Source organism: Pyrgilauda ruficollis, unplaced genomic scaffold, assembly GCF_017590135.1.
Source record: "Pyrgilauda ruficollis isolate IOZ18807 unplaced genomic scaffold, ASM1759013v1 scaffold4, whole genome shotgun sequence".
In the NCBI taxonomy this organism is placed as follows: Eukaryota; Metazoa; Chordata; class Aves; order Passeriformes; family Passeridae; genus Pyrgilauda; species Pyrgilauda ruficollis.
The window spans coordinates 11,967,782-11,994,850 of NW_024525489.1; the positions used below are offsets into that span (position 1 = coordinate 11,967,782).

At 43.3% G+C, this 27,069-nt stretch overlaps 1 protein-coding gene across 1 annotated transcript; it reads right to left on the reverse strand.

Annotated features, from left to right (window-relative positions):
• Positions 1-335: 335 nt before the first annotated feature.
• Positions 336-26,842, reverse strand: CMTR1 (cap methyltransferase 1). The gene is made up of 24 exons (XM_041476879.1): positions 26,486-26,842; positions 24,770-24,905; positions 21,322-21,464; positions 20,423-20,581; positions 19,917-20,009; positions 19,104-19,175; positions 17,746-17,840; positions 17,569-17,641; positions 17,173-17,371; positions 14,732-14,850; positions 14,388-14,484; positions 13,046-13,178; positions 11,929-12,108; positions 11,464-11,520; positions 10,456-10,513; positions 9,738-9,806; positions 9,441-9,572; positions 8,822-8,944; positions 8,034-8,125; positions 7,373-7,441; positions 5,897-5,944; positions 5,204-5,316; positions 4,517-4,625; positions 336-2,782 (listed from the first exon to the last, which is right to left on the reverse strand). The coding sequence occupies exons 2-24, from the start codon at positions 24,897-24,899 to the stop codon at positions 2,650-2,652; spliced, it is 2,496 nt and encodes an 831-aa protein (XP_041332813.1). The 5' UTR covers positions 24,900-24,905; positions 26,486-26,842; the 3' UTR covers positions 336-2,649.
• Between the last annotated feature and the right edge of the window lie 227 nt (positions 26,843-27,069).

The window sequence follows — 27,069 nt, forward strand, 5'->3', positions numbered from 1 at the left end:
ATCCTACTGTTTCCCTACTGGCACACATTGCACTGTGGTAAGCCTAGACTAGGTTAGGCACTTAAGCCCCTGGTCAGTGAGCTCTCAGCAGTGGGTTACTGGCCTGTTGTGGCCTGGGGTGTACTTCCTTTGACTGGAACAGGAGCCTACCCTTGCTGCAGGAGTGCCAGAGACTGCCCCCTGTAATGCTCTCTCATTCCAATGCTCTAAACTTGCCACAAAAACCTTTAAAAGGGACTGCCTTGAATATTTAACTCAGCTGGCATTTCTCTGTTGCCACACTGACAGACGCTGCTGGCCCAAATTGTGTGGGAAGCAAAGGAAAGAAGCGCTGCTGTAAACTAAAGGGGCTGTATTGGTAATAGAACATGAAAGCATAGAAGTCAACACAAAATGATACAAAGCCTAATAACAACACATTGTGCAATTAACATACATAAACACTCCCTTCAGCAAGACCTTCCTCACCCGCCCTTCCCAACGTACCCTCATCAGCAGGGAAGCAAGTAGCTTGGTGGCTCATGCTTGCCTTCTTGAAGGGAGATTTAAAATTAAGGTTCAGTGCATCAAAAATAATAAAAGCAAATTAAAATGAGCAACTAGAGACAACTGAGTAACTGAAGTATTCATTCATACCTATTCCTGCAGACTGACCAGGTTTTTTTGTACCCTCTAAGGCCTACACTGATCCTAGTTTACTTCCTTGTCATTCTTCTGTCTGCCAGCCCACAGGAGTCAAAGCTCTGAGCTGAGGACACAACACTGCAAAACTCCCTGACAGAGGGAGCAGCATGCATTGCTGGCACTGAACAGCCTCAAGGCAGTCCACAGAGGTCCTCAGAACTCAAACTGCTGGTTGGTTTAAAAAGCCAGCTGTACACAGGCCTGGACACCAGAGGTTGAGGTACTTTATTGCCCACTGGGAGAGATTCCTCCCCATCCCTCATGGATGTGCCTTTGCCAAGACAAAGCTACTAATGACACACCTCTTGTTGCTTAGGGGGAAGAGCCACCATTTCTTTCATACATGTTTTACCAATGTTTGAGAGTGGAGAGGGTCTACAGATCAGCCAAGAGGATGCATTAACAGCCTGCAGTCCTTCAACTGCTTTGACAGACCTGTGCCTAAGTCAAAGTTTCTATGTTTTGCTGCACAGGCTTGGTCAAATCATTCATATGGATGTGGAGAAAAAGACACAGTCTAAACAACTGCTATAGATGCTAGAACTATAGCTTTCTTTAAGGCACAATTCAGACAAACCCCTAAATCATTTTTCTCCCTACTGCCAATCCATGTTTAAAAACAAGCCAAGAACAAACAAAACAAAACAAAAAAGGGACTATCTTGCTGTTTGTCCCAAAGCATTCAACTACGTGTTATCTTCTGATTTATGTGGAAGACTTGGCAAAGTGCCATGGAAGCCAGAAGTGAAGGTAAAACATGCAACAGAAGCCAACTTTGAGCCTGGCACAGAAGTGCATGGAGAAGTCTTGACACAAATGCCATACTGGGAGGAGTTTCCTGGCTCCGTGCCTTCACCTCAGATGCAGTTCCAGAGTCAAATGAGATACAGAGGATTTCAAAGCCTCTCTGATATTTTAAAAGGAAAGTCTGGTAACCTTTCCAGTGGGCACAGTCAGGGGACAGGATTGCTTCTTATTAACCTACATGGTTAAAGTCAAGATATCTTTCTACTGAAGCCCTGGGTCTTTTTAACTAAGCTAGACATTCCCATCATTTCTTCCAGAGACTTCAGCATCCTAGCTTTTCTGTGTCTTCCCTCCCACATCCACTTTCCTCTCTGAAGGCTTAGGTAATCATGTTGAGTACCAAGAATCAAGCCACTTTTGTCTCAGGAGTACCATGAAGCACATACACCAACCATGGTACATTTCCACAAATTAGCCCCAGGCTGCTGGCTTGGCATAAGTTACTAACCTGGAGAGGGGAAGTCCTTGTCACAGCAGCTTGCAGAGGTATGAGCACATCAGATCTATGCCAGGAACTGTACTCATCACCTGCATTGGCCTTCGTCCATCACATATGAATTGCCAGTGGCTAGCTGAGTGCCTTGATAAACAGAAGTGTTGGAGACGCCAACAAGAATATATAACTTTTGCCCACAGCTCACCAAAGACTTAACACCCTCCACTGGAGAGTGTAGCCTTTGACAAGGCCAAGGAGACAGCTGCCAGGAGCAATGCAGGGCCGCTTCCATGTGCTGTTGCCCAGCTCTGCCATCAAAACATCTCTGCTCCTTCCCACACTGCAAGAGAAGCAGAAGCCTGGAGAGTTCTGGCACACACAGAGCTCCACAAACCTTGCTGAATGTTTGAATAGGAGCAAAGAAAGCTGCCAGCCCCTTGGCCTCATGCATGCAGGTCAGGATAAAAGGACATTAGGCCTTGGCTCCAGGAGGCACCTTAGGTACTCTGGCACCAGGTGCTACCTGGGCTGTACTCTTATATACACTACCAGGGTAAAGCCTCATCCTGTGCCTTCAGCATACCACCCTCTGGTTCGATCATCTCCAGGAAATCAGCTCTGGAGAATATCAGGATAGAAGTTGCGGAGCCTTCCCAGTCCCATCAGTCCCTGAAGAATCCAAGCTGGGCTCAGCCCCTCCCTGCACCCTCAAGAGAGCAGGGTTAGGGGTAGTGTGCTTGGATGAAAGACAGAACAGTCTCCTTTGATAGCTTCTCTGGATCTTGTCTTTTCTGAGAGTCGTGCACTTTAACACCTTCCCCCCATTCCCAGAAGAGGCGGCTGTAATGGCAGACACTGTGGGCAGAGAGGAGAGCAAGATTAGTTTGGCAGGGAAGGGAAAAGAAAACACTTCCATCCCAAGTGACAGACACCTGCCCTTGCTATGGGAGCCACATAGAAATACTCAGAACAGGTGCCTTAGAAAAGACCAGTGCATTTATTCATTAATTCATTCACCTTACAAACTCTACAGCCCTCAAAGTACAGCAACAGCCAAGCCTAAGAGATTTCCATGGAAACAAACTTGTTAATTCTAGCTTCAATCAAATTCAGTTCTGTATTTTCTGGAAGGAGTCAGGTCACTAGGGAAAAACCCTACCTCCTCCTAAGTTTCTCAGAGGATGAAACTGTCATTGCAGGCAATGGAAAGACCTTAATGAAGAATTCAGAAAGTCTGCCAGGAGCAGCAACCTAATCCCTCACCACATATCTACTATAATCAGTAACAGCTGTCCTATGGAGCTTTGCAAACAAACAGCACTTCCCACAGCACAAAAGCAGCTAGGATCATTCCCTCTTTCCCCTCATGTGAAATAACTGAGCCCTGCTTTGCTGCTGAGAGTTCTGGTCCTACAATGGCATCTCCCACTCCATCCATCAAGCACAGCACTCCCTCACTGCATCAACACAGTCCCAGCCATAATGAAATCAGAGCTGCTAATTACTGCCAACACAGCAGCCTTTAGTTTTGTACAATTACTGACACTTAATATTCATAGCTTATTTAATGCTTCTGTTCTAACAAAGCAGTACTAGCACAGCGACAAGAGCACATGTCAGTGGCTAATTATAGACATATTAGTACTCACTAACCACAACACATTCTTTCTGGAGTCTCACACAAGCACTCCCTCCACCTCCTCAGCCATTCCTGTAGGTTCATGCTGGCCTATTTCAGAGTACATAGGCAGAACTAACCCCACCCTGACACATGGAGAGAAAAAGCATCATGTGCCTCTCCTTTTAAGCCTGCTCTGCCATTCACCACATGAAGAAAGGCTTAAGGATTCTTGAAAGTGCTGCTCTAAGACAGGTAAGGAGGTTCAAACTGAGAAAATCAGGAGTGCTATTTCATGTGAAGTTCTTACTCAGAGGCACAGTCCTGGGTAATGGTGGTAGTGCAGAACATCTCCACCCAGGAGCCCTGAGGCATCAGACTCAGGATTTGCTGTACTTAGGTAATGCCCTCAGCTTTATACTCAGTAGATACAGATGGTCTTCAGCAGCCACAATGTTAATGATTGTCCAATGACAAGCCACTCCATCCTTTCCCAAGAAGCTACTGTTTTACTGTCTCACTCTCTTTAAAAAAAGCTCCCAGCTTCCCACAGGTTATTCCAGAGCCTGGTCTAAATGAACTGGGATTTGCTTTTAAATTAACAACTTCCAACCATACACGTTAAATTCAGAGATGCAGCAAACTACAGTTGCTGGGCTCAGTTTCTACTTCCCTGCATGTAGGAGGTTCAGTAACTTGTAGTCTGCTGCAGACAGCAGAACGAATTTGTGACATGTTCGTTATTCATAGCCATTAATTGCAAAATCCATGATTCCACGTCAGCAGTTTCCTGAAAGCCTGACAAGGTGCCAGCTCCTGCAGCACACCCTTCTGGTGACCAACTGCACTTGCACTGCAAACGACTGCAAGGACACAGCACTGCAGAGCTCCCTTCCAAACACCCAGGCGCGCACACACACACGCTGGCAGACACACACCTGTCCACAGCCTCAGCTCTGGCTCATACTCACTGAAAGGGTGCAATGGCTTCAGGAAGGAGGTTGTATGTCGCTACATTGGTCATTTTGTTGAAGAAGAATTTCTTCTTGAATTTTTTGCTGTATGCCATTGTCCAGGGATCTAGCAGAAGGGTTACAGGGATCAGGTAGAAAATAAAAGGGGCAGGGGGGGAAATCACAGAAGAAATAAATCACTTCTGTGATTTATTTTATTTACACATACAGTAAAAGTAGGAAGGAGGAATCTATAAAGAATAACTGTGATCCTTCCATTACTCCTTTTTCCTTCCTTCTCCCAGGATAACCTGCTTCCCAAGCTGTTGTCTATTCACTGAGAAAAATCCCTTCTCCCTCCATTTAGAAGCTGACATTTAAAACAGGGTATTTCCATATTCTATTACTCTGGAAAACTTTATGAAAAATTATGATCTCATTAAAAAAGAATGTAGTCAGTCATGTAAATAAATGGAATTATCCACACGATAGTTAATCAACCCACAACAGAAAAACTAACATATAACAACCTAAACCTCACCCTAATCCAAGCTACCCTCATTATATGCAAATTAACCTCATTACTTAACCATTCAAATATTGACATTAATTTTTTACCAAATTAAGATGAGCAAGCCTGGCCAGTACTTTTTACTTGGAGAGACAAAGAGAAGTTGAGAGGGAGCGGGGACTCTCTCTTCCTACCGTTCATAGTCCGTACGATGTAGAGTCCTGTGGGCACGAAATGCCGATCATCTCGGCCAGTGTAGGACAGCCGTGGCATTCCCCCTGAACTCTTGATGACTTTCATCTCTAACCTAAATGTTGAGAGAAGGCAATGATAGAGAGTGTTTCTTCCTTTATTGTGCTTGTACACACCTCGTACCACCTGCACCCCCTTCTCCAGAGTGTCACAGTGAGAATTGACAGCACTGCACAGGACAGGATCAAATCATCACACCCTGAAAAACTGAGGTTTTTGCTTTCCCACACAGGCCAAGAGAAACCAGTCAGACCTGTCTAGATCAGGCTGCAAATTGAGTGCTGTGGTGAAAAATCTGTGATAAGCTACCATAATTAATCAAATGGGGTTCCTATTTCAAGTGTGAATTCTTGACCTTTCAAGCTACTGAGAAGCCACTGATACTTCTGCACCCAAACTCAGGCACTGCTGCTACTCCAACTGTTATGAAGTGCATTGGCCACATCTACGGCATTAGAATGCAGCAGAATGAGGCTCTGAGTGAGCAGCATCTCAGGAGCAGCAGCCACCATGAGCTCTAACAGCTCTGTCTCCATGAACCCACTAGCACAGATCAGAACATCCCTCCCATTCCTGTGCACCAGTGGCTGATAACCTCAGTGGGCCTTGACATTTTATTTGCACCAATCCCTTACCTCACAAAAATCTTGTCCATTTCTTCCAATCTGTATACTTCCTTCACTCTGGGAAGAAAAGACAAAAACATTATTTCAAAAAAGTTTAAACTGCAGGGTTTCTTCTGCCCAGCAACAGGGAGCAGACAAATGGTTGGTTTTATACAGCATGAGGTAGGCTCAACTGAGGTTCACCCTTCTTTATCTCTTCTATCTTCATGCTTCAGTGCCTAGTTTTTCCTGGCTTGAGAAAACCTGACACCTGCATGCTCATGGCTGGATTGCTGTAAGCAGCAGATAAATATCCTTGCTACTAAGGAAACTGTGCATTTTTACCTCAGGTTGACTATACAGAAAAGTAAAAACAGTGAAAGTCAGGTGCTTTTGTTTTCCCATCAGATAAATTGACCAAGGTCAGTCCCAGTCATGTTCTGGCCTCAGCACGCTGGCCTCACAGTAAAATTAACAATCTGATCTTCACCATTACTATCCTCAGAGATGCAACAAACTTGTTAGTTACCCTGGAGTAAAAAGAACTTTTTTTCTAAATCAGTAAAGATTATTTTGAGTCCTCATTCTGTCATTACATCAAACTGGTTTTGTGGTTTTGAGACACAGAAAAACAATCAGCAAGTTAAAAAAGCACTGCCTCTGACTGGGCACCCCAACCACTCATTTCCCACATGCTGCTACAAGCATCAGGCTTCAAAGAACACAGCAGGAACACTTTAACACCTTTCCACAAAAGCAGCAAATGACCCCTCTACAATCCATTTCCCCAGCTCTCCTTCTCACTTCACCTTCAGCCTTCCCCAGCATTTTGTGCTCCTCCAATTATTACAACTGTCTGTTTGTCATTAGGCAGAGATTCCACTCATTACCTTTCATTAAGCCATCAAGGAGAAGATCCTCTTTCCCTTCCTCCAGATGTTTTCACAATATTGCTGCACTTCAGCTTGTGAATGAGAAGCTGTTTTGTCCATGATATGTAACTGATGCCTTCACAGTGATGCTCTTATGCTACACTGCATTAGAATTAATGAAATAGAAGGCCAGGAGAAAACCAAAGCTGAAGCCCTTTATCAAGAACTTTCCTGGGGGTTGTAACTAAAGCCTCGTCCTCAGAGGTGCTGGTCAGTCCTGCATTTACTAAGTCAGCATCACTGTACTGCTGCTGACCCTTCAGGGCAGGCAAGGACAGAATTCTTTGCAATGATTAAGCTCACTGGGTGCTAGACCTACAATCACACATATTTGGAATCAACACCAGCCAATCCACCTATAATGAAAATATGACTGTTTAACATGTGAAAGGAGGGCACAACTTCTCCATTAACGGTATTTACCTTAAATACATAAAAAGCTTGGCGCGCATTTCATAACATAACAGAACATAACAGAACTATGAATTTCAGCCTGTAACTTAACTTCCCTTCATGTCCTCCAACACACTGACAGCAAAGCGAGCGAGGCTGAGGGGAAGGAGGTGTCACTCACCGGATGGGGTTCATATCTGGCCGGCTGGGTTTAGAAACAGCTTTGACAAACTTCTCTGCCAGCCGAATCCTGAATGAACATGGAAAGAGAACCCAGCAACTTAAGGAGGCCTTTGGCACAGAAGGTAGGTAACAGCTTCAACAGAGTAAGTGATTTGACAGCTCAGGACATGCAGACTGCTTGGCAAATGGGTCTAGCAAGACTTCTTCCCACCCCATCCTCCCAATTCAGTGCCCAATGATACTGCCATTACGAATGAGTCTCCATAGCTTACTCTCTAAGTCCACATGCTGTTGAACACTGATATATTTATCAGGCTAGCAGGATTAGCAGAGACATTATATCCCTGAGGAAGGAAACAGAGGGGCTTGTTCCTTTTCTCTCAGCTCATTCCCAGAATGGTCAGTTTACCCCAGCCGTGCCTGGCTCACCCTAGGCTAAGAAAGAACCTAGAGCTGCCTTCATACACAGAGAAGATACAGTTGGAAAAGCCTGTATGTACTTCAGTTCAGAGCAGCTTCATTCACAGTTCATCTTTATAGCAGTCTTTCAGCTGAATGCACTTGTCTCCTTGTGCTAAGCATTCTGCTTTTTGTCTAAACACTATTTCCTAGTCACTCCTACACATGTACAGAAAAAAGCTTCTCCAGAACCTACATACCTCTGGTTGAAATGCTGTGTTCGAACATCATTGCCATTCAGCACCAAGACATCAAGGATGTGGATGGCACTGATTTTTCGCTGGGCTTTCCCCTAAGAAGGGCAGTACAGAGATTTATTATTTACACTGTTGATATTTCAGCTTTGATTTATAGCCTGTTTTTTGACAGAACATCTCTTCTAGCAAGAAGGCACCTTTCCAGATATTAGAAACACACAAATTCCCTGCTGCCCGTTATATGGGAACATGGCATCCTCCAAGAACTGGTGCATCTCAAATACTCAGTTCTGTCTTAGGGGAGGGAGAGAGGGCATGATCACAGCTGCCATCACCAGCTATCTGTGCCTTATCAGGTATCACAAAGCCCAACACACTACAGTATCCTTGTGTGAGGTGCAAGAGGGCAGGGAAACTCCCAGGCAGCTGGGATTTTTCACCTTACACTGTAAATATACCACAAAGATCTTCTCCCCATAGCCTGCAGTCACTACAGAGCAGTTATGTATCCACAGAGCCACAGACACATGAAGTCATGGTGGCAATGTCACGTGCAGCTCCACTTAGAACAGCAACACATCAGGTCCAGAGTGTTTTCAAAACAATGTTGAAAGCTCATATTTCTAGGACTGGACAGAAAGGAGAATCCAAAATAGTTACTCTTAAGATCACATACAAAAAAACCCACCTTGTACCCAGCACAGATGGAGCAGTTATTCTGCAGTATCTTAGAGAGATTAAGGGAAACTACTCTTTGTAGCACAATAGTAAGATAGAGAGTAGGCTCCTACCTCTCCTTTCAGCTCATGAACAATCTCCACAGAGAGAAGAGTATCTCGTGGCAGCTCAGTTTTCAAATCCAGCTTTGTCCAGCGGTCTGACTGGCGACCACCCCAGGTGTAGATCTGTGATTTCTGTACATAAAGACAGAGTCAGATTCAGCCAAGACTTCCTGAGGGAAGGGGTGGAGAAGAGACCTCTAACTGCAGAGCAACCCTCAGAGAATCTTTTTGTCCTAGGCTATCACAGGCAGTTTCTTTGTCATAAGTTTTAAGGAAGAGCCTTAACCTCGACAGCAAAGGAACAAAACCACCAATTCTAATCTACCAGTGACTTTTCACACCCACACAAAGAACCAGAAATAGAACCTTTAAAAGGACAGTGAAGATAATTAGAGACACTAGCAGGAGTGCAGGTCTCTGTGTAGGCTGAGATTACAGAAAAAGGGTTAATTAGTGTGAAAGGCAGTGACATCAGGAGTAAGAAACATAAATAACTAACAGTCTCAGGTACTGCTGATGAGGATGGTTTTAGGCCTTTAGGGACAGAAAAGGATGGGATGAAACTGCAAGGCAGAATAGCAGCATTGAAATGAATCAGCAAGACTCCCAGACTGTTCTTAGCACTTACCCCTAACCCCAAGAGGAACTTCTGCTCACTTCCAGACACCATACACCGGTAATCTAACACTTGGCGCATTTTCTCCAGTGTGCTGGAATTCAGAGGCGTGGGTTTATAACTGAAGGTATCAATGTCTGTGCCCTAAAGAGCAAAATATGGAAAAGGCAAGATAGACACAATACATCAACAGTCAGGTAAACATAACTTCTACATGAAGCAATAATCCAGGACTACCTTCTTCATCCCTTAATTCCAATATGAAAAAAAAGTTATATTTGTATGAAAGGACTCTAGGCAAGCTCTCACCTGAATCAGCTCAAAAAACTTGGACTTGGGATCTGAAGATGAAGGAGCAACACGAGCCTGATCAGGAATCTGAAAACAAATCCAAACAATTGATACTGAGTGTTATTCTTTGGCACATTCAAAGGAACATTTCTGGTTTCAATAGATGACAGGACATTCTGCCCCTGAAACACCTGCTCTTGGGATTTGAGATCAAGAAGAGATGTCATGTTGCAAATAAAATGTCTCACGTTTTGTAAATTTAATGTAGGCATACCACATCTCACAGAAACCAACCAGCAACTCCAGAAAGATTTAGTCTAAACCTTGATGTCATGCATGTTTTGATGAAATATCCTTTCATCAAAGACACACCATCAGCCTGTGAAAATAACTGCCATATCTATGGCCCCACTGCAGTCAAAAGCTTAGAAAACACAAACTGCAGACTCATAAAACAAGACCATTTAGAGAGCTCTGCTGCTTGGGATCTAGGTGCTGAGTTCACTCTGTGTACAGTGAAATATTCTCAACTGCAGAGAAGCCTGCTCAGTTGAGCCATACACAACAAATCAGGCACATCCTGTTTGATTACATAACAGCTTGAAACAGTTTCTGACTTTCCCACAAGACAAGATATTAAATCTCTGTCTAGAAAGTCCATCTTTACTGCAACTCCACTCTTGTTTCACTATAGCAATGACACCTTCACAATTTGCCTGCTTGACACCTTACTTACCCCCCATAGCTGAAGACACTCCTTTCGGATTTCAGCCTGCCGTGGCTCAACCAGCGTTCTAAAGAAAGACAGCAGACTGTTAAGATGGTGAAACCTCCTTGATCTTGCAGCATTATATATCCCAGCCTTATAAAATGTGGAACTTTCAGCATCTGGCTTGAGAACAACAAACATGAACTGCTCCACAAAGGGTTCTATGAAAGAGGATGCTGTCTTCCCTCTCCACCCTCCAGTTCCTGTGTTTAGCTTAGGTCTGCACTACTGACTATCAGCCATCACTTCATTCCATGAAAGTACCACTGGGTATAAACGTTTTCAGTAAGTTATGTATTTGTACAAACTTATGCTAATCTCCAAAAGCTGGGTACACAGCCCTACTTAAGAATAACAGTGAAAACCTGCTGAAGGCCATACAAAAAACAGTGTCAAGGTAGAATCAGCTCTAAGACAATTTCTAACTGCCATATTCACTCAACTTTCTACCACATATTATGCCTGAATAACACCTGAGCAGAAAAAGTATAGCAGGGAAACATTGCAATGGCTTTAGTTTTATGCAAGAAATTGATGTCAACCTTTAGGTAATTCTAGGTCTGTAACACAGATGTTTTGAATTGCAAATGGAAAAATGAACAGCTATGAACCACACTAAACTTGGATGGTCACTGTTGAATTGAAAATACCAGCTGCAAGTTACTTTTCTTCTTACATTCCTCCTAAGAAGCAAGCTCACTTATGGCAACTGGAAATCATCTAATACATGGAAGCCTTCCCAACAAGGATGATAATAGACCACCAATTTTCAGGACTCCTCCAGACACCCACACATCTCTGCAAATAACTCAGGTGGAGAACAAACTGAGCTACCTAAAAGCACTTTTCACTTTCCTATCTCCAAAGGCCAAAACAGATATTAGCTCAAATCAACAACTTATTAAACAAGGGCAAAACAATTCATTAATAGTAGGTTAATTCAGTCTTCACCAAAAGGCAGAGGAATATACTCACGTGTCTTGAACAAAGGCACGAATTTTGGCTAGTGCCTTTATCTGAACTTTGCAGTGGCTAAAAGAGAAGAAAAGTTTTAGTCAGGGAGCAAATTAATCGCCATCAACATTGTTCTACTGTTTAAAACAAGAAAGAGTGCTGAGACAACAGGGGGAAGCCAGTCTGATTCACAGAGCAATGAGGGATCTTAGCCAACATGATTCAAACTGACAGGAAGATCACTGGAACAAATTAGGCAGTACTTTCTTTTCTACACAGTGCTCTGAGGCCAAACAGTCACTGACAGTAATACAGAATTTCTGTTTGCACAGAGTCCCCCTGCTCTGCTCAGCCTCTCAGAGAACGAAAGCAGAGCAGTGTGGCAGCATCAACAAGTACTTCCATGAGTGCAGGAAGTTACACCCAAAAGCCATGTTAAATGAATCTGTCTACAGCCAGCAGCCTTCATCACCCATAGTAACTCACTTTTCATTGGACTGGACAACATAATTGTAGAAATCCTGGTTGTCTTTGATCACGTTCAGTGGGACGATAAGATTCACATCCACGTCAGAATTGCGCAGCTGGTTGAGTCTGATGTTCACTGTGAAGAGGTAATCCCGCACATCTTCAATCCCTGACTTCAGGCCTTTGCACACCACGTACCTGCAGAGCAAGGCAGAGAGATCAGTTCTTTCACACAGCAAACTTTTCTGCCACACTCCCATTATGAGGAGAGCTTCCCAAACCCCAGGAACTCTTTCCTCCTAAATATCCTTACAAAGATGCAAACTGACCTATCACTGAGTCATCGTACATCTTCTAAGCTCTGAAAAGACAGGGAAATGCAATCCTATGTAAACCTCCCATATATCTCCCTCAAGTAGCAAACCAATTCTGCTAAAATTGACAGGTACAATGAAAACACAGATAGTATCACAGAATCATAGACTGATTTGGGTTGGAAGAGATCTTAAAGATCATCCAGTACCTTCAAGTACTGGAAGGCCCCAGTTAGGTCACCCCTAAGCTTTCTCTTTTCCAGGCTGAAAAATCCCAATTCTCAGCCTTTCCTCATAAGAAATGTGCTCCATCATTGCAATCATGTTGGTGCTCCTCCTCTGGACTTGCTCCAACAGATCCATGTCCTTCCTTGTGCAGGGGACCCCAGAGCTGGATGCAACACTGCAAGATGGGTCTCACCAGAGCAGAGTAGCAGGGCACAGTCCCCTCCCTTATCCTGCTGGCCACACTGCTTTGGATGCAGCCCAGGATACAAATGGCTTTCTGGGCAGTAAACACACAGTGCCAGCTCATGTCCAGCCTCTCATATATCCTCTGGATTCACTGAAACCATAGTTGTTTCATGCAAAACAAGATTTGTTACATATCCAGTTCCACAGCTTCCTTCCCATAACAACAATTTGGCAAATATAATCTTTACCTTGTACATAATTTACTGAACATCTAAAATGTTTCCTCCTCCAAGACAGCTGCTAATTGAGGCAGGTCACAAAGCCTACACTAGGCTTACCCAAATCCATCTTTCACTGTATTCAGAGGACTGTTTTCTTTAGTAAACCCTCATGCTCAAGCATCTCACCTCTCCGAGTTAGCAGGGCGGCTTGTCACAGGTTTAAAGATGCAAACTCTCTCAAAGCAGCAATAGAGCAGATAAACAAGACCCACACTGAATGGAGTAAACAGGTCAAAGGTTTTGCAGACAAAATGTCCTCCTGTAAAAAAAAAGAGGAAGTACACTGATGCCAGCAGATAATAGGGAAACAAGGAGATACCAAGCACCTCAATCCTTCTGCAGAACTAGTAACAGAATTTTTGTGCAATTAAACAGCATCCAGAATACAGCTATGAAGTGAGCCAGGAAGACTTCATGAAACATCTTCCCTATGTCTCTGCAGAAAAGAGAGAAAAGCATTCCTTTGGCAAGAATCTAATCAGCATGTAGGCTGTCTCACAAGCAAACCTTCTATCTGCCTCTCATCCTTCCCTTCTGGCCCAGCCTGTGCCCTACGGCCTGGCAGCATGTATCCCAAAGCCTCCAGGGAAGAGGAGCCCTGATATATGCAACAAGGAACCTCAGACTAGAGGAGAAGACTAATAGATGTTACCTAAACAGAACAACTTGCCATCTAGAGAGAAAAGAGTCTGTGTTGCCCCTCTCCTTCAAACAATATTCCCAATTTCCTCAAGCAAAATGCAGGCATTTTTTCAGAACTATCATCTACCCATGTAGGAAAGACTTAAAGAAAGCTGCCCTTTCATCATATCACATGTGAGACTAGTAGATCATTGCCTCAGGTTCTTCTAAACATAGGGCACAAGATACAAATTATCATTTTGTTACAATTTGTCTTTTATATCAGTGCCAAGGGCTAACTAAACTCAGTGGAAGACAGGAGCCATCAGAATCAGACACAGTGTAAAGTTCATCATTTAGCAACAAAGAGGGGCAGCTAAGACAGGGTAAGGCATCATTAGCTCTTATCACACAGATGGCAGATTTAAAGGAGAAAAGCCTTCAGAAGCTAGAGGAAAGAAATAACTGGATAAACACCACTGTTCCAATCAGCTGGGATATTGAGGAAGTTAGTCCAGCTAGTGCCAAAAATCTCAGGCAGACTGTCCAGTTATCACACTGCATGACCTTACCCCAAGACAGCTACATAACCCAACAAATTAAGTGCTTTAAATTCATGTATTTTAGTCATATTTTTAATCAAAAGCAGAACAGATATAGATTAGCTTATTTTTCTCACCAGATATCTTAGCTTTGTGACAACCATCTCAGGACTTATGTGTACACATTCAATTCTGTGCAACTCATGGCAGAGCAGACTTCAAGGCACTAATAAAAATTGTACAGCAACATTCCCCAGTGCCACCCACACCTTAGAGAAGGAGGAAGATTAATGGACAAAACATACCTGTCCGGACAATGGACAGTGCTGTGAGGAACTGGCAAAGCATAAGTTGTTTGCTTAGGATTTCTTGCAGATTTTCCTGACCCTCCACTGAGAAACCCTGCAAAGTGCATAGCAAATTATTAGTATCTCCACAAATCTGTTGGTCAAGCAAAGGATTCTGAGGAACTAAATCAGGGAATCACGATCATTTCTGTTTAAAGTAAAAGAATCAGCACCAGGAATTGTAATGGCAAGGCCTGTAGAATTTCATATTGTAGCTACACATGTCAAACACCCTATTGTATGCAAAGGTGTCTGTTTTGTTGGGTTTGTTTTAGTGCAGGAAGAAAAAGAAATTAACTAACCCCATCAGCCATTAAGAAATGCACTCCCTTGCGATCAGTATTATCCAAAACAAAATTCTGGAAAGCAGTAATGTTCTCTGATCGAGTGATGTCTCCATCTCCATCAATCCCACCCTCTCCTAAAGAAAAAAAGGAGACAATCAATAATACATTTGCAAGTACAAAAGATCAGTATGTGCACATGATCTATTGTATTCAATCTACATTTAGCCAGAAATTACAAAGACATTGATAGGTGAAATAAACATTAACAAAGTCCCTTGTCCATCACCAAAGATGCTTTTTAATTCAGAAAAATTATTCAGATTGAGTGGTCAGGGGGCTGAAACAAGAGCATACAGTAACCATGCTCAAATGATGAGTTCTACATTACCCTCAGCACAAGACAAATAAAGACTATTTGACAAAATAATATTCTCATCCAAGCAGGAGTGGCACATAGCTGAATCTACTGAAAATGTAAGAGTCAACTTCACTGCACAGTTCACCTGTTAAAAACACATTATTACAGACAAGGCAAAATTCTCTATATTGTGCATTTGTAACCTTCTACTAAGAACACAAATAATTCCAATGAAACATAATAGTCTATTTTCAAGCACAGTGTAATTTGGGCTTTACAAAAGCAAACCCCCCCCCCCCCAACAAAAACAGTGAGCAAATTTATGAAGGGAGTAGGGAAAAAGACGTAGGATTTGTGCACAAATACTTGTACAGTTTTCCCGTATGGCTCTTTTAAAAGAGAGCTACATTGTCCCCCAGCTGGTGTTTTAGAAAGCTGACCTTAGGTGTATTCTAGAGCTCACCAATTGTGCCTCAAGTAAGGCAGAACTGTTTAGTATTAGACCCTGTAAATCTTCTACAACTACAGGTTCTATTACCTCAGCTGGAGGACTAGAAATCAGAAGAGATCAGGATGCATGATATGGTTTTGATAACCAAACTCCTCACAGCCATCCTGTCAATAAGTGAAGTGACACTGGAATTTTTTACCATTCTTCACAACAGAAATATCATGTCAGGCTACTTCCTTCCCATCAGTGGAAGAGAGTCTGTACATACTTCACTAGACTTTACAGCATAACAGAAAGGGATCAAGAAAATTAATCAAAATCATTGGGCTATTAATTTCTCCAGGTATCTCCTCCTCTCCATAACACCAGTTTCCCGTGAACTATGAAGATCCAAACACCATTAGAACAAGGTGTTTATCTGCCTTGCTGCCCTTGCCATGAACTTTAACTAAGACCTAATCCTCAAGTGCTACTAACCATTCTCTAAGAGTTCATAGTCATATGTCAAGAGTGTTCATAGTCAGTGTCAAGAGTGGCAGCCAACAAGAATCAGTGGTGGAGAGGGAAAAAACCACACAAAGTACAACAACAGAAAAGCACACCCTCTACAAGACAGTTTCTTTTATACAGTCTGAAATAAGAAGCACGAATACTAGCAATCCTTGGATTTTCCCTCCTAGTCCTAAAGGCAAGGCAGATAGAGGGCTCAAACACATCAAGATTAACAAGTTACAATGCACAAGATGAGATGCAGCAATTGTCTGTGTACACCTGTTTAGTCTGTCTCAAAGCAAGGTAAAACATGCTAACATAACAAACCTCCTTGGATTAAGCAGCTCATTTAGTCACAGTGATTCAGATACAGCCTCTAGCCCAAATCTGTTTTATTTATCTTTACTAAGAGCCCACAGTCAATTATGAGAGCACAGCTAGGAAGGTCTGATACAGAAACATGCTGACAGTCAGGTAAATGAGGTGTCTAACTCTGGCTCTGCTGATAGATCTTTGGGCACATTGGGAGGCTGATGCACATCTCCCATAAGGAAAGACTGAACACTGAGGCTGTTTAGCCTAGAGAAGGCTCTAGGGAGTCTAAGCACCCTTCAGTACCTAAAGTGAGCTAGAGTAAAGGTGGGAAGGGACTTTTTATCAGGGAGTGTAGTGATAGAATAATGCATAATGGCATTAAACTGAAAGAGGGTACATTTAAAATAGACATTAACAAGAAATTTACTCAGAGTGATGAGTCACTGGGACACATTGTCCAGAAAAGTTGTGGATGCCCAGTCTCTGTTCACGGCTAGCTTGGATGGCGCTTTGAGCAATCTGGTCTCATGGAAGGTATCCCAGTTCACAGTAGGGGAGTTGGTCAACTATCAACTGCTACAATGAAACATATTCCCAGACCAGACTGGTAATAAATGCAAATGACTTTGAAAAAATGAAAATTACTTGTCAGAATTACTTGATATGCAAACTCACCAATCTCAACCCTTTCTTCCAATGACAGCCCTCTTCTACCTCGCAAAATGGTTCCCTAGATTTCTTCTAGATCCCCCTGCTGGAATCAATACCAGTCCTGCCACTAATACAGAGGCTGCAGCATGAGCAAAAACATCCGGTTACACTCATGGGTGTACTACATACCATAATAAGGTTCAAAGAGCTCACTGGAAGCAGAATAGAAGTCCTCCAGTTTAAAATCATTTGGTCCTTTCAAGGTCATGCCAAATCCTTTCGCATGCCACTTCCTCCTCCACAAGACGTATTCAGAGAAGCCTCCGGGACCAGCACACACATCAGCAAAGTAAAGCAGCTCTGCATCATACTCCTTTATCAAAGGCACCTGCAAAAGGAAACTGAGGAAATTCTACTGACCCATAACAGCTCCCATCAGTCAAACCACATAAACCATAAACTACACTGCCCAGAGGAATCTTTCAAGGACCTGTTTTCCCAGCTAGTATCCTAAAGATTCTCCTTTCTTCCCATCTTCCACATTCTCTGAGAAAGCACTGCTGTTTGAAAGTTAGAGGAACTCACCCCGTGGCAGTCCTTAGGGTTTGTAAACATGTAGTCAAAGACGTGGTCCATATTTGCCATCTTCATTGCAGCCCTGTGAACACATAAATATGGCCTTGTTAAGTTTCATCCTTGGCTCCCACAGCTGAAAATGGACATACATGGGAAAGGGATTACAGTACCAGACATTCTACAAACCTGTTCAGGAAGAAAGCTCCACGGATCATCTCATAGGGGTTAGACCTTGTTCGGGCTCGACGCATTTCTTCTCCATCCAGCTCATCAAATACACTCTGCACAAACATAAACAAAGCTCAGCTGGACCTGGCACAGGCTGGAGGGATAGGTAGGCATCAGCAATTCCTATCTGCTTGTTTCTCTCTCCTTAGACAGCAAACTCCATGCAGGATTTGGTTCACCAATACAAAATGCTTTTCTGTCTCACAATGATATTTACTCTTATTCTAAGCCACCTCAGCTCTTAAGCAAGTTTAATAACACTGAAAAATTCTGTACTGATAGCTCCAGAGCCTGATAATATGGTTAGCCACTTCAAAAGCAGTCCCAGCCTAAAGTATTTCTTTCACATATATATACACACACACTCTACTGCAGTATACAAGGGCATGATAAAATTGAGGAGGGAAGACTGAACAGACAAGAAAAGAAGGGGAGCTCATTTCCTCAGTTTATCCAAGCCTTCAGCCTTTCAGTCGACTAAGGGAGGGTGACTGCTGTCTATCATCTCCGAGCTGGTTTTGGCTGGGGTAGAGTTAATTTGTTTCATAGTAGTAGTTTCATATTAGCTAGTATTGAGATACATTTTGGATTTGTGATGGTAACAGTGTTGATAAGATAAAGATGTTTTTGTTACTTCTGAGCAGTGGTTGAACAGCATTGAGACCTTTTCTGCTTCTCATACCACTCTGCCAGCAAGTAGGTGGGGAATGCATTCTTGTGGAGTTTAGAGGGGACATAGCTGGGACAGGTGACCCCAACTGTCCAAACAGATATTCCATACCATACCCCATAATGCTCAGTATGTAAAGCTGGGGGAAGAAGGAGAAAACTGAGGACATTCAGAGTTACGGTTTTTGTCTTCCCAAGTAACCCTTGCATCTGATGGAGCCCTGCTCTCCTGAAGATAGATGGCTGAACACCTTGTCCATGGCAAGTAGTGAATTAATTCCTTGTTTTGCTTTCCTTCCATTGAGTGGCTTTTGTTTTACTTATTAAATTACCTTTATCTAAACCTATGACTTTTCTTCACTTTTACCCTTCCCATGCTCTCCCCAATCCCACCGGTGGGAGAATGGGTGAGCAGCTGCAGGGGGCTCAGCTGCCAGCTGGAGTTATACCAAGAAAATCTCTCAGAAGGCTGAGGTTCAAAACAGGCTACTGAACAGATAATAAAAAACAGGATGCTAGGTCATCCCAGTGACATCGAGGTGACAGAGGACATTCTGAGCTCTTGTCAATTACCTAACTACTCATCCTCTTTATTTATCTCACCTGCTTCCCCAAAATTTTAGTTCCTCTCTAAAAAGGGGGCTCACCTTGCACTGCAGGACATTATGCAAAAGCTCTTCATTACAGAACTCTGTTTCATCTTCAATCATCAACTTCCTCTGCAACAGGACAAGAGCACAGGGAGCAATTAGCAAGCATGATATTGTCATTTCAGAGTGCAGCATGTACCAATAATGGATGAAGGCTGCCAATCACATACTAGGCTGTATCAGCAAAAGCATGGCAATTAGGCTGAGGAATTTTCTCCCATGTTAGGCATCTTGAGATCACATATGAAATACTATATCCAGTTTAAGCACTCCCCAGTATAAGAACAGACATGCTGGAACAAAAGCAGCAAAAGGGCCACCAAAATGACAAGGGTCAAAAAGCATCTGGTGTATGGCAAAAAGCTGAGAACAGTTTGCTCAGAATGCAGAAAGGGAGATCCTATTGCTGTACCTAGCAAAGGGACAAGTCCCTAACAGGAGGCAAAAAAAGATTGACTTAGGCTCCTAGAGATGTACAGCAACATGACAAGAAACAATGGACAAAAGCCACATAAAAAAATGCGAATTAGCCATATATAAATTTTCTTTTGTCAATTGGGTTGTCAAACACTGAACAGATGCCCAAACAGACTGTGAAGCTTCCATCCTTGAAAATACTCAAAACTCCATTAAACAAGACCTTGAGCAACCTGATCAGATCTAGCTGGATCTGCTTTAAGCAGGAAGCTAAACTAGCAACCTCAAGAGCTTGTTCACAGTTCATGCTATTTGACACGGCAACTGTCCCATCCCAGGCTGAGTACTCCTGCTTTGTCTTAGTCTGGTAAGTACCAATATACAAAAAATTACCTTCCCCACAGTCATCCACTCCTTCAGCTCCTGAGCATCTGGGATCTCCGTGGTACACTCAGGGCACCAGTCCACCTTCTCATAGGCACTAGGCTGCAAACACAAGTCATGGGAAGAGCCAAAGATGGTTTTACTAGAAAAATATAAAAACTAATTGCTCCCCAAAAGTTTGTCTCCCAATGCTAGCATAAGGGGTTATGCCATGACTTCAGTGCCAACTGTAGAGTTATTTCCTCCTGGACTGAAACATGTCTTCTTTATTTTTAAAATGAAAAACAACCTCAAACACCTCCACCACAAAAGAAAAACAAAAAAAAAAACCTCACCACATTCCCCTTTATTAGAGTCTGATAATCAAGGCAAAACAGAAGTCAAGTACTCAAAGCACAGTTTAGAGACACCGGAAAAGATACAGCTGCCAAGAAAAAACACAGTTTACACATTCTTTCTCACAGTTTTTGCTGAACACAACAAGAGAAATGGGACTTAAAACAGAAAGTACTTACCTCTGGCTCATCCTGCCAATCAATATTGAGCTCCCCATCAAATCCTTTGAGGGTCAAGCCAAAGCCTCTCCTTCCCTTCTGATTGGAGGCCTCAACAATATCTTTCCTGCCTTGGCCATATTTTCCCAGACCTTCTCCTTCCCGGAAGCCCATCTTGGCCTATAAAGGGAGCAAAGGGAGCACTCTGAGGCAAGCAGACTTAAGTTTGTGTACTACTGCTAAGGTCAAAGAGTAGTGCAGAAAATGGCACATCACCCTGAAGTGACTTGCAGGCACTGAGCATTTTTAATCTCAATTGTAGCTTTTAGGACTTTTAAGTGAGTTCACTTCACTGAGGCAAGATACAAAAAAATTAGATCTGAAGAATGATGTTTGAGATGACAGCAAATTACAGAAGGTTCAGTAAGGCGGGAAGAGCCTGCTCAGAGAGAAAAGTAGTGAGGAGTCTGGAGCCATTCATCACAGGGTTCAGTAAGCATGGATGGCTCATAAAAAAAGGTGTTGGTATAGGAAAAAAATCACATTGTGATGATATTCTTTGTTGTGAACATGTATTCACATACATTTCAAATACCAGTTAAAAATCCATGTAAAACTCAGAGGAGGAATGCAAGACGCTGCTCCTGAAACACATACACAGCTCTTAGGTTAAAAGAACTATGTTCATTATCTGCTAGTTTTTCAGGCTTTTCTCTCAGTAAATTTTAGCAATAAGAGAACAATAACAAAAAGCGGGGATGCAGTCAATTTCATGTATGTACAAGACAGTAAGGAAATAAAAGACAGAGAACCCTGCTACAAAGAGGATCAAAATCAAAGTATTTTTTTATAACAAACTGGTCTTTTCACTTTGCTCTCATCAGTTCTTAACAATTTTATCCAAAACTATTTTGACCTACCATAAGCTTTTGGGAGACACTGTTATACATTGAGTAGCGAGATGAAGTACCCTCCACAAGAGAGTCTTGTTTGAACTCATTGCTGAAGACTGGTCTTTTTTCATCATTCTCACTGTCAGACCCACTGGTGCTACTGGAAGATTCTGAAAACAAGCAAAAAAGTGAGAATGAAAATAAAAATCAAATGGAAGAAAGACATCTCAGTAATCACATTAGAACATAGTGAGACTCGTTAAATCCTCCAAACACACACAGAGGACACTTCAGTGTCTCAAATGTGTTACAGGAAGCATGCAGGTGTAATATAACACCCTGTGCAACCAACACTTGGTTATCTTCCCTGTTGCCTCAGGGACACACACAGCCTCTCTGACCCCATGGATTCCAGGCCCCACAAAGGGCTGGGCAAACCCCATCACACAGCAGAGCAGCCACAGCATGACCACAACAGTACTGTGGTGTGCCTGACCTTCACAATGATCCTGAGGAACTGAGAAGGTCCCTCCTTAGAATAGTGACAATTACACCCTGATGAAACATTTTGAATTTTCTTCCATATGCTATCTAACTACAAGTGCAAATCCATCCCTAACTTAGCCAAAAACTCACATTGAGTACACAGGCATCTACCAAATGGCCAACACTGCAGAAAGAAGAGAAAACTAGATTTATTATACTTCAGTTAGACCCCCACTATCCAGTTAAATAGCAAGGATCCCCAAGTTCACTACAGCAAGTGAGACAGTTTTTCACCACTAGAGTTTGCAGATACATACAAACTCAAGTGAAAGATAAGGCCAGAGGACACCAATCTTCTCTAAAATACCTTGAGAGAGGTTTGAGAATGAAATTAAGTCAATGGTTCAGTCAAGGTAATACCAACAGACATAGCAAGCACTCAAAATAAACCTTCCTCAGCAGAAACTGATGCACCACAACCTCAGCAGAAACTGATGCACCACACCTGATGCACCACAACCTTCATGGGCACCAAATAATGAAGCTCTGTCTGTGCCCAGTTCTACCTTGGGATCTAGTTGATAAGAACCTAGGCCTGTATGAGCTGTATAGTCCTGACTGCTGCTCTCCAGCTGTGAGATGCCCAAATCTACTTGCTCCAGGCAGGATGTAACTGGGATCTGGGCAGGAATCATGGTAGTCTCATTTGTCTCAGCCTGCTCTGTACCAGCTGGGTGCCCAGGGAGGCCCTACAATCCAATGAGTCCTGTTTTTCATGGGGTAATATCACTATGAGGATGAAGCAGTAGCACAAGTTTCTTACTACAGCTAATTCATACAGACTACAGGAGCAGCAGTCCACAGCAAGCACAGCCATGCTCTGTGTTGGCCCTCTGCCTCTTGAGCTCCCCTGTTCGCCAAGTGCTAGAAATAATTCTGTGCTGCTTTGTACAAATAGGGGAAGTTGAACTACAAAAGTTGTCCTGATGTAAAACAGAGGGTTGTTAGCAGAGCTGATCTTTTTCTGTTTATCTCTTAAGAAGGAATAATTTAGCACCACAGAAGAGCTAAAAAATCCAAAAGATATTATAATACTTAAAAAGAAGGATTAAACTTTTCTTAGATTTGTCTAATTTAAGAAAAAACACAGACTATTTCTCTCTCAACTCACAGATCTCTGTATTTTCCTGCTCTGGAAAAATCAGTGAAGTAACAGGAAACTACTGAAAAATCAGCAAAAAAAGGCCATTACAAGAAAGTGAAGTAAAAATGAAAGACACCACCGTAAAATACACAAGTGCAGTTAAAACCCTTTCAGTGTGCCTTCAGTGCTTGTTGCTGAGCAATCAGTTTTTAAGATTCAGCACTTGTGTCCCCACACAAGTACTACATTAGAGTTTTACAGTATCAACATTTGAGGCTTCCAGCTCGAGACAAGGAAGGTTATGATTCAACCTGTGTTTGCAACATTCTATATCCATCTTGATTTTCAAATATCTATCACAACATATATTCCTGTTTCTTTCCCAGAGCTTTTACCTAAGAACACACTCACAAAGGATTTTTGCTTTAGGGTCAGTTACTGCTTTCTGCTTCTTCAGCACACAGTTTCAGTTAACTTTAAAAGCTACCTGCTTTTTAACTTTTTGCTAACTGCTACCTATCTTATTTTCTAGATACTCATAAAGTGCCTTAAACACAATTACCTACTGCATAAGTTTCATTGGAGTCCCTTTACAATTCTTCTTGTTTTTAAGATTTGCTAAGCCATGCTCAGCTGAGATTAAATCTCAAATCACTTCTTTCCCCAACCTCCCTTCTTTCATTAGAAACCACAATGGGTGTAACAGACTAATAAACAATTAACTCTACCCAAAATATTGTCCTTGAACTGTATCAATTTGTTTCTTAAACACTAAGGCTTACACCTGTTTTGATTCATGTATGAACTCAATAATCACAAGGGGGGGAAAAATGAAAAAAAACCATCAGTTTTAATTTTTTAGCTCAGCCCTAAGTGCACAGAGCATTCCCTACCCCAGCTCTCACATTCTGCACCTCTGGCCTCCTCCCTCACCTTGGGCCTTGTCAGACAGGTACACACACTATACCCTGCAACTGCAGCTACTCCCACACCAACCCGCTCATCTTCCACACACACCCCCTTCCATTTTCACAAGGGAAGGCTTCTTTATGTGTTCAGGCACTTGGACACTTCATGACCATGAGAAATCCTAAGACTCTGACATAGCAGGCACGGCAGTGAAGTAACCTGACGTACCATCTTGCGAGAGTTTAAAGTGTCCCACAACAGTGACACCAATTGTATAGGTCACGTGCCTCATCTGTGGTACATGCCAACTCCAGGTGAGAAAGCACACTCCAAGAAAAAGTAGGCAATGAGTTAACTCTGAAATAGATCTTTCTGAAAAGAAACACCTGTGAGCTCACAACTCTGTCCCCTGGCAAAATCACACTGAGCCACCACGAGAGATGGTCCTACGAAGTAGAAGCCCCAACCAACTGGCCCCATTGTATTCATCTAAATTTCTCCTGTCTGCAGAAATGTGGTAAGACTACTGATTTCTTTCTTCCTTTTTAAACAAAATTATGACGCTTCTTTATGGTGTAACACCCACAATGCCTCAGTACTGAGTTTCCAAACCAGAAATAACTGCTGAGACTGAAAAGATCAGTATGACAAGGATGTTTAGAGCTTTGGATCATACACGTCATCTACTTCAAATCCAGTTTTCTACACCTGAATTCATACAATTCCCAGATTAAAAGGTTTACCTAAATTTTTTAAAAAGCCTAAAAGAATTCACACCAATCCAAGGTTGTGAAAAGAAATAATGTAGCTTTTTTCCCAAAGAGAGAGTACACCCTTGAAATTCAGGCTATCAATTAGGATTCAGGAGATGTAGGTTCATTTCCTGGTTATTATTTACATCCCCTGCAGCAGCACATTCCAGATCTCCAGCCTTACCTTGAGTAGTATGGTTACTAAATTGATTTTCATCATCTGAAGTAGAACTGAGGGTTAATCCCAAGTCTTCTATCCTCTTCTTTTGTTTATTTTGGGTGCTGCTAAATTCGGGTTCTGTCCTTCTCTTCATGTTTTCCTGAAATGCAAGAAGAAGAAGAAAGAAGAAGAAAAGGAAGAAGAGAGAAGGAGGAGGAGAAGGAGGAGGAGATGATTACACTTGGCAAACATTAAGCATAACTTTCTGTAATGCACATTCGGGTTCTGTCCTTCTCTTCATGTTTTCCTGAAATGCAAGAAGAAGAAAAGTCCTCCTGTAGAAGAAGAGAGAAGGAGGAGGAGAAGGAGGAGGAGATGATTACACTTGGCAAACATTAAGCATAACTTTCTGTAATGCACAGCAGCATGGCACAGATCACATTATGCTGTTCAGTATTAGGCTTCTCAATTTAAATGTCTTTAGGGAAAAGTCTTAGCTTCTTTTCAACTCGCCTTAGTTAGACACCTAGTCTAACTAATACAATGGGAAATTGATATGGAAATTTCCCTATAACTGATGAATTTCAAATCACTTCTACAACCTACTTATCCCCAAATGCAAGCAGATGAAGTCAACCCAGATGTACACAGTTAAATAACTTAAATATAGGGCAGTTCATTACTACTATTGAATCAAAGATTCATTTTATCCAAACACACTGAAAAAATGAAAAAAAAAAAAAAAAAAAGAAACTGTACTTTGATTAGTGGTTATTATTCTACATAGGATTGTTGGGCTATAAAAGATGCCCCAGGTCACCAATTCAAACCTTTAAGTTATAATTCAAACCTATAAGTTATCAAACTTATTTCCACCAACACATACAATGCAGCTTAAGGCCAAATCCTTTATTTATCCCCACAACTGTGACTGCAAAATGATCCCACAACCTCATTGCACTATGGCTAAGAAATCTTTTCACTTCCACTAGAAGTCCTATTACTGACAACTCACCTTTATCAGCTCTTGTCTCAGTTGAGGGTTTTGGTTTTTTACCCTTGTTTATCTCTAACAAACCAGCCATTTTATATTTCTTCTGAGAGAGCCAAATGAGAGACCAACACTCTCAGCTCACTCCTGCCAGCTTCCTATGAAGACCCCCACCCTCCAAACTCCACTAAGGGTCCCTCAGTGCACCTGCCTTCCCGACAAATTTCAAACCATGCAAAATTAGTCGCAAGTTAGGGACACCCAACCCCCCAGGAGCCCCGCAGCTGCGAGGGAAAGCCCCTCCTCATCCCCACCCATGCCCCACAGCCCCCTTGCACTGCAGCACGGGCCTCTCATAGAATCATTTAGGCTGGAAAAGACTTCTGAAGTCACTGAGTCCAACCCATGCCTGAACGCCACCATGGGAGCTAGGCAATGGCACCGAGTGCCACATCCAGTCTTTCCTTGAACACCTGCAGAGATGGTGACTCCACCACTTCCCTGGGCTGTCCACTCCAGTGTCTAATTACCTCTTCTGTGGAGAAATTCCTCCTGATGTCCAGTCTAAACCTCCCCTGGCGCAGCCTGAGGCTGTGTCCTCTTGTCCTGGTTGCCTGGGAGAAGGGGCGAGCCCCTCCAGGCTACGAGCTCCTTTCAGATGGTTGTAGGAGCGATAAGGTCTCCTCTGAACCTCACCTTCTCCAGGCTAAACACCCCCATCTCCGTCAGCCGATCCTCACAGTACTTACCCTCCAAACCCTTCACCAGCTTCGCTGCCTCCTCTGCCTCTCACCGCCGTCACACCGCCCGCCGCGCAGCCCCGGTCCCAGAGGCCGAGCCGAGACCCCCCGCAGGCGGAGGGCGGGCAGCGGGGAGACGGCGGGAGCCGCCTGCGGCCGCGCCCCGCGCTGACCCACACACGACCGGGCTCGGCGGACAGCACCGTGCTGGAGCGGGCGGCACTCACGGCGAAAGCGGGGCAGGCGGCCGGCTCCGAAGGGCTCGGGCTCGCAGGGCGCGGCGAGGGGAGGACGCGAGGCCGCCGCCGCTGCCGCCGCTTTCGTTTCCCCGCTCTGACGCGGCGCCGTCACCGCCCCCGGCCCGCCCCTGGCGCGGGGCCTCGCCGGCCGCCGGCGCGCGGCAGTGACGCACCGCCCGCGGGCCGGGCCCCTCCGGCGGGCCCCGGGCGACCCCGGCCCCGGCTGAAAACACCGGAACTGGGTGGGAAACGCTGCACTGACTTAATAATTTGTAAATATATGGATATGAAAATGTTTATCGATCGTGTAGCGTAGCGGAAGATAGGAGTGAGGAGTGTTTTTAGGCTGGAGAA